At 37.1% G+C, this 13283-nt stretch overlaps 1 protein-coding gene across 2 annotated transcripts in view; it reads left to right on the forward strand.

Annotated features, from left to right (window-relative positions):
* Positions 1-13283, forward strand: part of LOC106875022 (glutamine--fructose-6-phosphate aminotransferase [isomerizing] 2) — a 67269-nt gene that overhangs the window by 5153 nt on the left and 48833 nt on the right. For both annotated transcript variants that reach the window (XM_014922975.2, XM_014922974.2), the window contains exons 2-3: positions 5275-5382; positions 12640-12735. In XM_014922975.2, coding sequence (XP_014778461.1) covers positions 5275-5382; positions 12640-12735 — 204 coding nt within the window. The remainder of the gene's footprint in view (positions 1-5274; positions 5383-12639; positions 12736-13283) is intronic.

Genomic DNA, 13283 nt, shown 5'->3' on the forward strand with positions numbered 1-13283 from the left:
ACCCCTACCTCTACCCGGAATTCATTGCTGTACTCATTTCCAACCCTCACTTTACTGGCAGCATCTCTGTACATGGCTCGCACAGTTCTCACTAACCATTCTTCTATCCCAAGTTTCCTCATTGACCACCAGATAAGGGATCGGGGGACCCTGTCAAAGGCTTTCTCCATGTCAACGAAAGCCAGGTATAGAGGTTTATCCTTGGCTAGGTATTTCTCCTGCAGCTGTCTTACTAGAAATATGGCATCAGTAGTGCTTTTACCTGGCACGAACCCAAACTGGATCTCATCTAAATTGATTCTCTCCCTAATTAGTTGGGCTATGACCCTCTCTGTAACTTTCATAACCTGATCTAACAGCTTGATGCCTCTCAGGAAAATATAATTTTAGAAATTTAGGTGGAAGGGCATTTTTTTTATATAGTGCAAACCACTCTTTAAAAGTTAGAATTACAGGTGTGGAATCAGCACTCAGTTTGGTAATGGGCAGTGAAAAATATGATAAACAGAAATTCTGCTAAATTTGTTACTTTCTTTCTCTGTAAGTATTCTGATATATAGAAATGGTCTAAGATTGTCAAAGCCCCAAAGTGGAATGAAATATCTATAGTAGAACCCTCAATGTGAACTGGTAGCCTAATGCCCGTACATTTACAGTACATAAACTGATTATAATGAACTGTATAAGTCTTTCTCAAAAGACATCTATACTGGTAGTAGAATAAGAACTTATAAATCCATTCAGGTATGATAAACTCTTGGGAAGTTTGTTAGTCTGTTGGGTATAACATAGTGGTTTGCTTAGTCTGCTAGAAATGGTAGCTAAATGTTTCTTTTACTCATTCTCTACAACTTCAACAAGGCAGGACATTTTGGACAGTGTTGTCCTAGATTCCTACATATGCTGTCTGAAATATGACAGGTTGATCACAGCTGGATTATCATTGGTCAGTTTGGACCTGTGACTAAACAATAGCATTTAGTTTGTCTTGCAGCCTTTCAGTGTTAATTAATTAAGAGTTAATGAACTTGTGCAATTCATATAATTGATTATTCCCTCCTCCAGAATGTTTCTCTTTTTAGAAAGTAATATTTTTCCATCACCTTTTCATAAGGAAATGTTTAGGCAGTAGCTGGGAGGTAGAAATCTTCTTGAGAAGAATACACAGTATAAACTGTTGCCCTCTCTTTCAAATAAATGGGCTTGTAAGAAATATATAAATAATAATAATAAAAAAAACTTAATATTTGCCCGACCCTAACATTTCCATTACAGAAACCGCAGTAATTTCTGTGAGATATCGCTTTTGACAGTTTAGCTCTTTAATATCTAATATAGATATATCTTGTGGAAACTACAAGTATAAAATAAATTTTTAAAACTTATTTAGTATTTGCAACTATCATTGATAACTGGGAGTGAAATGGCTTCATTGTTAATATTGGATCATCCCATAAATAATACGATTTCTTCTTCAATACTTTTATTTTCAAAATTAAGATAAACAAAGTTCTTTTTAAATCTAGAATATACTCACCTTTATTTTCTACAATGCTCTTCCATCTATCTGGTAGACTTGCAAGACCCCCTCGTCCAAAATTCACTTGTCCATGACGAAAAATACTCCTCCAGTACTATTCTGATCTTGTCTACAGTATTAATATTTTTTTCTGTCCAAATGATTTTGAAGACAGTGGGATAAATGATAATTAGATGGGGCAATGTCCAGCGAATATGGTGGGTGAGATATCATTTCCCGTTCAAACTGCTCCAGCCTTTGGAATGTCATCTTTGCAGTATGTGGCATTATCCTGATGGCAGAACAACTTTTGTCTTGAAACCAAAGATGGTCGTTTTTCTTCTAGTGCTGACATAAGCTGCTCGAAGTAGATCTCCTTTGTTATTGTTTGGTTTGGGTTTAAAAGTTCGAAGTGGACTGAACCTTTTGTATCCTACCAAACAGATAACAACACCTTACATGGGGGAAGACCTTCTTTAACTTGGGGTACCAGTGTTTCTCCTTTCCCTACCCACTGTCTTCAGTGCTTGACATTTTTATAGAGAACCTATTTCTCATCACCAGTCACAATTCGGTCAAAAAAAGGTTTGTTCATGAGACATGACAGCAAAGAAGAGCACACATTTACTCTCTGTGCGATTAGACTTGGAAAGTTTGTGAGGAACCCATTGACCCAATTTGCTGACTTTTCTGATGACATGCAGGTGTCGATGAATGGTTGAATGACCAAATCTGAGCTTCTCTGCTAGTTCCTCAACAGTTACGATGGGATTTTGTTCCACCAGGGTTTGCAGGACATCCTCATCGAGCTCTACAAATCTTCCAGGATCAGGCTCGTCTTCTAGGCTGTAGATTCTGGAACGACCGTTAACACTGGCTTACGCTTATTGTCTGATCCCCATATACTGCATTAATATTCCTCACACTTTCTGTTGCATTGGTGCCTTTATTGAACTAATAAAGCAAAATATGCTACTTTGTCACTTCCATTATAGCTTTGAAAAAATAACTAATAAAATTGAACTGTACTCTTCAAAACTTGCACTAAGAATAAAAGTAAAATTTCTACCTGCTTCTATAATAAGTTGATGCCAGTAGTTTATCCCGTCCCCCTCTGACTTTAAAGTTCATGCAGTTGAAAAAATTGCATTATTTATGGGATGACCCAATATTTCTTTAACCCTTTTGTTACCATATTTCTGTTGGAATACACTAACTTTTTTATATTTTTAAAACAAATAATTTTGTCATTATTAAGCTGGTGTTTGGAACAAATTAGGATGAAATTTTGATGGAAGATTAATTGTAGATCACTTTAAAACAAAGTCTCTATCATATAACCTAGGGTGTTCTTGAGCAATTTGGTATCAAAAGAAAGTAATTCATTTCTATGAATTTCTACGAAAACTTTTTGTTTGTCAGTTTAATGTGGAGTTTTGAAATGGAATATGTCAAATATGTTTCTGTATCAGTTTGTTCCTTTATCATTTCTCTGAGGCCCTATCAAGTTGAATAATTCATTGAAACTGAAATAGCAACTGGAATTAGTTTCTTTTTCTAAGTCGACAAAAATTTCATTATTTTGGCATCCATTTTTCTAGGCTAGTATATATGAAATATATCTGTATGTCTTGGTCTTAAATCATGTTATCTCTAAATGGAAAATATTCTCAGATTTGGCTGCCATTACTTCTCAAATTTTACTAAAATGTCTTATTAGCAGATTTCCCAATTTGCTTGATTTTATTGTATTCTTAGCCTGGTGTTGCCATCCGGTTTCACCAGTCCTCAGTCAAATCGTCCAACCCATGCTAGCATGGAAAGCGGACGTTAAACGATGATGATGATGATGGCTAAATGGCATCAAACTGGCAAAATTGTTTAATACAACAGACAAAATGTTTAGCAGCATTTCTTCCTGCTTTACATTCTGAGTTCAATTTCTGCTAAGGCCAACTTTGCATTTTGTCCTTTCAGGGTCAATAAAATCAGGAACCAACTGAACACGGGGGTTAACGGTATCAACTACCCCCTCCTCCAGAATTGCTGGCTTTGTGCCAAAAATTTGAAACTGTTGTATCCGGTTGGATATAGTTTGTTATTTGTAACTGAGTACTTCTTATATCATCTTAAATCCAAACATAGCTACAACTACATCGTGAAGACTGACTCTGTTCCTTCCGGAGCTATGTGGTTAAGAAGTTTGCTATCCAACCTTGCAGTTTCTGGTTCAGTCCCATTGTGTGGCACTTTGGGCAAGTGTTTTTCTCCTATAACCCCAAGGTGACCAAAGCCTTGTGAATGAATTTGGTAGTTGAAGACTAAAAGAAGCCCATGTTATATAAAGATGTGTGTGTGTGTACTTGTGTCTAGACACCACACAGTAGTTGTAAATGCCTGTCAGTATCATACTAGTAGTATCCTTTGTTTACCATTGTCTGTGAAATCATATTTGGGTAAAGGGAAATATTACCTTGGTTAGAAATGACTGAAGATTGATGACGAGAAGAGCATCCAGCCTTAAAAAAAACTGGATATTAAAATGATGATGCTGAATAAGGTATAATGAAATATTTTGTTACTTGTTCAGCCATTTGGTTGTGGTCATGCTGGAGCACTGCCTTAAAGAGTTTTTAGTCACAGAAATTGACCCCAAGACTTATTCTTTGCAAGTCTAGTACTTATTCTATCAGTTCTTTTGGTGAACTGCTAAGTTACAGGGTTGTAAACACACTGACATCAGTTGTCAAGCGATGTTTGGGGGACAGACACAAAGACACACATATAAATATATACAACAGGCTCCTTTCAGTTTCCATCAACCAAATCCACTCACAAGAATTTGGTCAGTCCCAGAGCCATGTGGTTGGGAAGCAAGCTTCTTACCACATAGCTACACCTATTGGTGAATATTTTACAATGGTTTATTTTCTCTATACCATACCATTTTATTATTCCTAGAATACATATTAAATTTTATTAGACAATTTGTTCAAAATAACTTTTCAAATATTGGTTTCAAATTTTAGCACAAAGCCAGCAATTTGAGGGGAAGGGGTAAGTTGATTACAGTGATCAACTGGTACTTATTTTATCGACCTCTGAAAGAATGAATGGCAAAGTCGACCTTGGCAGAATTTGAATCCAGTGTGTGTTGTTGGCACTCCGTCGAGGGTTCCAGTTGATCCAATCAACGGAACAGCCTGCTCGTGAAATTAACGTGCAAGTGGCTGAGCACTCCACAGACACGTGTACCCTTAACATAGTTCTCGGGGATATTCAGCGTGACACAGTGTGACAAGGTTGGCTCTTTGAATTACAGTCACAACAGAAACAGGAAGAAAGAGTGAGAGAAAGTTGTGGTGGAAGAGGACAGCAGGGTTCGCCACCATCTCCCACCGGAGCCTCATGGAGCTTTAGGTGTTTTCGCTCAATAAACACTCACAACGCCTGGTCTGGGAATCGAAACCGCGATCCTATGACCGCGAGTCCGCTGCCCTAACCTCTGGGCCATTGCGCCTCCATCCAGTGTGTAAAAACGGATGAAATGCTGCAAAGCATTTTGCCAAACATGCTAGCGATTCTGCCAGCTCACTGCCTTTAACTTTCCAAATATTAAAGAAAAAGAACATTAAGGAATTTTCATTTTTTTTAATGCTTTTAAAACTTTGTATGAATGGGTTTTTAAAAAATTTTTTATAATCAGTCATATATATATATTTCAGAGATACCTTTTTTATTTATCTTTATTTTAGGTATTTTTGCCTACCTCAACTATTTGACTCCTGTCACTCGTAAACAGATTTTGAATACCCTAATAACAGGTTTGAAGCGTCTGGAATATAGAGGGTATGATTCAGCAGGTAAGATCTACAAATCGTTTTGCTCATTAACTATTAGTTTCGTTTGTTATAAGTATAAATTAAGTTGCTAACAGTGTAATTGACTAAATTAGATACTCCCAACTGAAATGATATCTTTGCAGGTGTCTTTTTGTTCTTACTATACAAGTTGTTCTTTTGTAGACATGAATCAGCTTGTCTCTTTGATGAATGAAATAACAGGAGTAACATGTATTTTTCCTCATTGTATTTATTCATTCATCTAATCATGCATTTGGCTTATTTTCAATGTCGAGAAGTATATTCATATAACAGCTATATGTTGTGATCATTTCTGATTGATTTGTCCTATTGCAATGAAGTTTTGAAATTTAGATAGATGAGAAATCTGTAGCATACATAGTGTGTGTGTGTGTGTGTGTGTGTGTTTCTGCTTCCTTGCCTTGACATTGCATGATAGCTGCAAGTAAGAGTCACCATCATGCAAGTAGTGTTCTTTGTTTCTAATCTTCTGAGGCATGTCTGGTTATAAGGAAATATTACCTTACTTGGAAACAAGTGAAAGTTAGCAACAGGAAGGGCATCCAGCTGTAGAAAACCTGCATCAACAAAAATTCCATGCAAGCATGGAAAGTGTGTGTTAAAATAATGATGATAATACTTGAAGAACATAAATGAAGTGTAGCAGGTATAGCTGGGATTTGAAACAGTCCTGGTCACTAGTCCTGAAAAATCACTTTTTAAATTTATAGTGATTTCTACACTATATTCATTTCATTCTTGTCTCACTCTGATTTACTCACCAATTATCCAAATAAACACCCTTGTCTTTTTAAACTTTCAGCATTCAGATTACTTTGTCAAAAGTAATGCTTATTTATTCACATTGTTTTGAATTCACGATGTACTGTCTTGTAGCATCAAGCTTTCAATGATGTGATTGTTTATTTTTAGAATGACATTGTAACATTAGTGTGAAAGGCTGGATCTGGTTTGTTTGAACATAGAACAGCTAGGATATTTGGGCTGAATATGTCTAGTTTAAATGCTATATGGTTAAACCCAACTTTCCTTTTAGTTAATGCTGTCTTTGACTTGATTTTGATCTTCTGGCAACTGCTTACTCAAAACACCCCGCCTCTGCCCCACTCTACCCATTAGATTGAATATTATTTGATCTGAGTTAATTAAGTGAGCAATCACTATCTTCCATGGTTTACTCCAAAAAATGAGGGATACTGATGACATTATATATGTAGCATTTACTCACTTGAATGACATTCATGTACCACTCATACCACTAACTCTCTCAAATCCCATATTGCTGCCAGACTTTTTGGTCTCTCATTTCATGTAAATCTCTACTAGCTTTTCAGAATCTCCCATATGACTCCCTGAGTAACATGGCTTTGTAAGTTAGACTCCTATTGGTAGACATCAAATATGCTGTCTGTTTTGCTTCTAACTGCATACTATACACACTCAGCAAAACTGCATTGTTTTTCTATATCACCATCACAAATAAATGAAAGGGTCTGTATGGAGTTTCTCAGTCCGTTAGAAATAACAGCTAAATCCTTTAAATGGACATATTGGACATTGACATCCTAGATTCACTGTCTGGGGTAAAAGACAGGATGGTTCTGGCTGGACTATTATAGAGCTGCTTGGTCAAACCACATTAATCCCAAAAAGTTACAGCTCCTGATGGTTTCTATTTCATTTATCCCCAAAACTTCTTTCCAATCAACTGAAACCTTTTTATACTGTACCATTCTCAAGAAGACTTCTACTTCTCTACTTCTCTCAGCTACTGCCCAAACATTCCCTATTGTGAAAAGGTGATGGAAACTGTTATAAATTGTTATAACTACTGCCTCTGCTAGTTTCAGTCTCATACTTTGCAGTGACAATATGTCTAATTTTTGTAGAGCTAAATCTACTGGAAACCATTCTCTTATGTTAAAGACTAATTTTCCCTCATCCTTGAGAATTTTCAGAAAGCAATGTTGCTGCTCTTTAAACTAGTAAAACTTCTATTGTCTAGTGTAACTGCTCACTTATGGGCACTTCTATGTGCTGACCTATATTCTATCTACTCTGGTATTCCCTTAACCCTTTAGCATTCAGATTATTATGTTAAATGTAACGCTGTTTATTCAAATTGTTTTGTATTAATCATGCATTATCCCATAGGTTTGGGATTTCAATGATGTCATAGTTTTATTCTTAGAATGACATTGTAGGATAGGTGTAAGAGGTTGGATCTGATCGGTTTGAACATAAAAGCAGGTAAAATAATTTGGCCGGTTTAAATGCTAATGAGTTATGATACAGTTGTGTCTTTCAATTTTCCTTTGATACATTAAGACTGTTTGCTATTTCTTCTAACTATTCACTTCCATGTTGATAATGTCACTTCACTGCTCTTCATTCCTAAGCTTTCTCCATGTAGGTTTCATTCATTTGCAGTTTAGACATTTTGTGCAAAGTAAGCGCTTTTTATTATGAGGAACCCCCATACATTACATACTCAAAACTAAATCCCAAACATTAGGCTTCCTTTCAAGAACCAGAAAATATTAATACTATCAGTTTCTGACCCTATACATCACATTTTGTAGAACTGCTTTCATATTTGAAATGGTAGTGAACCAAGATATCTGGCACATTGCTCCAGTGCCGCCAAACTGGCTCCTGTGCGGGTGGCACGTAAAATACACCATTTTGAGCATGGCCGTTGCCAGTACCGCCTGACTGGCCTTCGTGCCGGTGGCATGTAAAAGCACCCACTACACTCTCGGAGTGGTTGGCGTTAGGAAGGGCATCCAGCTGTAAAAACTCTGCCAAATCAGATTGGAGCCTGGTGTAACCATCTGGTTTCACCAGTCCTCAGTCAAATCGTCCAACCCATGCTAGCATGGAAAGCAGACGTTAAACAACGATGATGATGATGATGAAGAAGAAGACCTGTCTGCCACAGAATTGACCGATGCTGGTGCCACATAAAAAGCACTCATGCCGGTGCCACATAAAATGCACCTGGTACACTCTGTGGAGTGGTTGGTGTTAGGAAGAGCATTCAGCTATAGAAACCATGCCTGGACAGACAATGTAGCCTGGTGTGGCCCCTGGCCTTACCAGCTCTCGTCAAACTGTCCAATCCAGACCAGCCTTGAGAATAGACGTTAAATGATGATAATGATAGTGATGAAAGGTACTGTGCATAGATACCCTTGACCATACCCAAAATGCCATCTGATTGATTGAACTTGCCAGCTTGTTACCACTCAGCTCCAACCTTCCTGATGCTCTTAACCTGTCTTTATCTTGGCATCCTTGTCTTTTGCCCAATATTGTGCACAAACATTCCTCTTTGGTGTTGCAGTTCTTTGAAATTTACCTCTGTGCCTACATTTTCCCCTTCAGGTGTCGACCATGAATATCTTCTTCAATGACAGTAGATCTTTCCAGAAAATAGGATGTAAGAATGAGATAAAAAAAGATAAAACAGTAAAATAGCTTGCAATTGTCACAAAGACATTGTCTTCACAGCAAAATTGTTTTAGGTTCATGCTTTTTTGAGTATTTTTCCTTTTTTTTTTTTTTAGTATGGGAGATTACTACGACATTTTAAATGTATTAACTCTTTTACAAACACTGTATTGGATTGCTTCCCCTTGAAGATTTGTTGTTAATCCTATCGCGTTTGATCTACCTTTCGAATTCCTTTTCCTTCCACATTTCTCCCGTTTCACTGACTGTAGAAGTTCAAACTAAACATCAACCACATATATAACTACTGTTATGATACACAAGACTGCCTCTGGATTCACTTCTCTCACATATATTTTTAGCTGATAACGAGTTCCATCTGGATCAATGCAGTTTGAAAGAACCCATCTTTCACCAATAGTTCCATTCAGTATAAAAATTAAAGAACTACTCTTTAGTTTTACAGTGCACCAGCTAAGTGTCAGTGTTACTGCTGTATTTGCACTGATGACTCTTCAGTTTGTACTTTTTCACCTTACCATTGGCTAGTGTTATTGGTAATAACGTCTGTGGCTTCTCCTTAGGTTTTCATTTGTTTGGCTATTTTACATCATCATCATCATCGTTTAACGTCCGCCTTCCATGCTAGCATGGGTTGGACGATTTGACTGAGGACTGGTGAAACCGGATGGCAACACCAGGCTCCAATCTGATTTGGCAGAGTTTCTACAGCTGGATGCCCTTCCTAACGCCAACCACTCAGAGAGTGTAGTGGGTGCTTTTACGTGTCACCTGCACGAAGGCCAGTCAGGCGGTACTGGCAACGGCCACGCTCAAAATGGTGTATTTTATGTGCCACCCGCACAAGAGCCAGTCCAGGGGCACTGGCAACGATCTCGCTCGAAAATCCTTTGCTTAAAAATAGGTTTACAGGTGGCTGTATAGTTAAGATCACTTCCTGTTCAGTCCCACTGTGTAGCACCTTGGGTAAATGTCTTTTACTATAAGCCTGGGCTGACCAGAACCTTGTGAATGGATTTAGTAGATGGAAACTGAAAGAAACTTATCAAATACATAGATACATATATATGTATATATATGTGTAGAGAGAGAAAAAATAGGTTGGTAAGTTGATTGTATTTGTGTCTCCTTGTCTTGAGATTGCATGATAGTTATAAATGAGCTTCACTGTCATACAAGCATTGTCCATTATTTCCAATATTCTGTGGAAACTTGTCTTGCCATGGGGAAAATATCACCTTGCTTTGAAATAGGTGGTGGTTGGCAACTGAGAGGATATCTGGCTGTAGAAAATTTGCTTTAACAAATTCTGTTTGATCCATGCAATCGTAAAAAAAAGTAAGTTAAAACAATGATGATCATGAAAAATAGCCTGAAAAACTTCAACTGAATATTGCGAAATCTGGGGTTGTTTTTTTCTTTTTCTTATATCCCTGAAATAGTATCAACTATATTTTATTCTACCTATGCCGGTATAGAGCAATAATGAAATCATTTCATTACAAGGTAGTGGTGGTGGTGGTGTTGTATTTCAAAACATTATTTCCCACAATTTCTAAACTAAACTTTTCTGCATTATCAAAATCAGGAATGACAATGTTTTTGTTATGTAATGCAACTCAGAAGCAGCCATAGAAATCAATTCACTTACCTATACTTATCAACTTAATTCACTTTCTACACTTTAGTGCTTACAAATATGATACAGCAGTTATGTATCCAAAAATTGCATGGCTGTGGGTAAGTATCATCTTAAATTAAAATAATGTAGATGGGTTGGTTTTATTGCTTGCTTCTCATTGGTTAATTATTTAATTCCATATCATTAGTGTGCTTGAGCTAAATAGACCTGTGCTAAAAATGAACCATATTACCTCTATAATTTTCTGTCAAAAAAGTAATCATGTAGGTACAGGTGTGGCTGTGTGGTAAGTTTGCTTCTCAACCACAGGGTTCGAGGTTCAGTCCTACTGCATGGCTCATTGGACAAGTGCCTTCTATTATAACCACAGGCTGACCAAAGTCTTGTTAGTAGGTTTGACAAACAGAAATTGAAAGAAGCCCATCATATCTGTCTGTCTGTCATTCTTCATGACTCTCTGTCTGTCTATATTGTACAGTGTGGTCCAAAAGTATGTACAAAATAAGTTCAATAAGCTCGGGGATAGTCAAAGACATGTTTCAATTTTTATAGAATTGATTAAAATTAATAAAATAATAATACACATGTACTCATACATGGTGAACAAAATTAATAATAATAATCCTTTCAACTAAAGGCACAAGGCCTGAAATTTTGGGGGAGAGGACTAATTGAGTACATCAACCCCAATGTTTCACTGGTATTTAATTTATCAACCCTGAAAGGATGAAAGGCAAAGTTGACCTCACCGGAATAACAATGAATAATAACAACAACAATATAAATAAAATATCAAATGTTTTGGTGCATGACTTTTAACCCACTGAACAATGGGGATGCTGAAGAATTCCTGGCCTTTAAGGTATTGAGAAAGGCCTGGCTGGAGACCAAACCTTTCAAGTTCTTTTACAGGGCTTAGAAAAACTGAAGGACCACTACAATAAGTGTGTTTATCTGAGAAGGGAATATGTTGAGTGAGATCATTAACTGATCCTCCTGTATTGTCTTTTACCCAAAGCCAGAAACTTTTCAGCACCTCCTAATATAGTACATTGCTTTTTGTATTCTTAATTACTTGGCCCCTTCCCCCACCCCTTTTTTTTAATGCTTCAGAAGGAACAAAAGGGCAGTGCCTATAAATCATTTTTTTTTGAGATTGTTGGGAGGAGACACCTTGCCTGAATGCTTGCACAGATAGAATAGAACTTTGCTAAATGTATCCATGAGTCAGGTGTTGATGTTAAACTAAGCAATTGATTTAGTCCACCATGCAAGAATTCAGAAAAAAGAGCCAGAACAAATTTATCATGGCACCTTGTCTGATGCTCTAACAATGCCACCAATCTACTGTCTGAATTGGAACTTATTTTATTGACCCTGTGAAAGCATGAAAGATAAAGTTAACTCCAGTGAAATTTGAACTCAGAGCTCAGTCAAAACAAATACCACAAGGCATTTTTCCCAACACTCTAATGACTCTGCAAGCCAGAATGAGGTGGAATTAGTGAACCTACCATTGCACTAGTGTCTTTAACATTTAAACCAGTGGTTCCCAAACTCTTTTGAGCTGAGCTGCCCCCCCCCCCACTCACCACCATAACTGTAGACCACTTTCTGCAACAAATTCATATTTCACAAATAAAACTTAACCTAGTTAAGCTTTTTTTTTTTCTATACATCCATCATACACTCTTGGTCACCCCATTATCACCCTACTTTCCTTGAACACCACCCCTGAATCTTTCCACTCCCCATCCCGGGGTGGGGGCAGTACTACCCACTTTGGGAACCAGTGATTTAGACCTACCACATCCAGCTCAAAATATTCTACCTATTTTATGTTTAAACTGGTCAGATTTGGCCTCTCGCACCTACTTACCAATGTCATTCTAAAAAATAAGCAATCCCATAAAAACCTCAAAGCTACAAGATAATACATGATTGTCAAATTTAATGCTTGTTTATTCATATTGTTTTGAATCAATGTAACCTGAATGCTGAAGAGTTAATACACTGATTAAACATGGATGTTATATTGTTGTTTAATGCAGTTTTAGTGCATTTTGTTTTCCTTCTTGATTGTTATTCTCAATTTTTCTTCTTTGCACTTTATTTACCAGGTGTTGCTTATGAAATTGAAGGAAAAGAATCAGAGAAAGGGTCTATTACTATCATTAAGAAACCTGGAAAAGTTGCAGCTCTTGAGGAGGAAATAAGTAAGTTTTTATCACAATTTTCTGTTGATTGTGTCTATGCTGAAGCACTGTCTGCATAGATTATAATCAGAACTTTATCTGATACTGATTTCATCAATCTTCTAATGGTTGAAACTTGGGCATCGATAATTACAAGAAAGTAATTTTGCTCACCCACCATTATTATAAATATATATATATAGTTTTTAATCTATGCTCAGTTTTATATATTTATATAAATTGCTGTCACCATATATGTATTCACATATATTTTTATGGGTATATTTGTACATATCAGCACACACTTATATCGTCGTCGTCGTCGTTTAACGTACGCTTTCCATGCTAGCATGAGTTGGACGATTTGACTGAGGACTGGTGAAACCAGATGGCTACACCAGGCTCCAATCTGATTTGGCAGAGTTTCTACAGCTGGATGCCCTTCCTAACGCCAACCACTCCGAGAGTGTAGTGGGTGCTTTTACGTGTCACCGGCACGAAGGCCAGTCAGGCGGTACTGGCAACGGCCACGCTCAAAATGGTGCATTTCATGTGCCACCCGCACAAAA

Source organism: Octopus bimaculoides, chromosome 7 (assembly GCF_001194135.2).
Source record: "Octopus bimaculoides isolate UCB-OBI-ISO-001 chromosome 7, ASM119413v2, whole genome shotgun sequence".
Taxonomy (NCBI): Eukaryota; Metazoa; Mollusca; class Cephalopoda; order Octopoda; family Octopodidae; genus Octopus; species Octopus bimaculoides.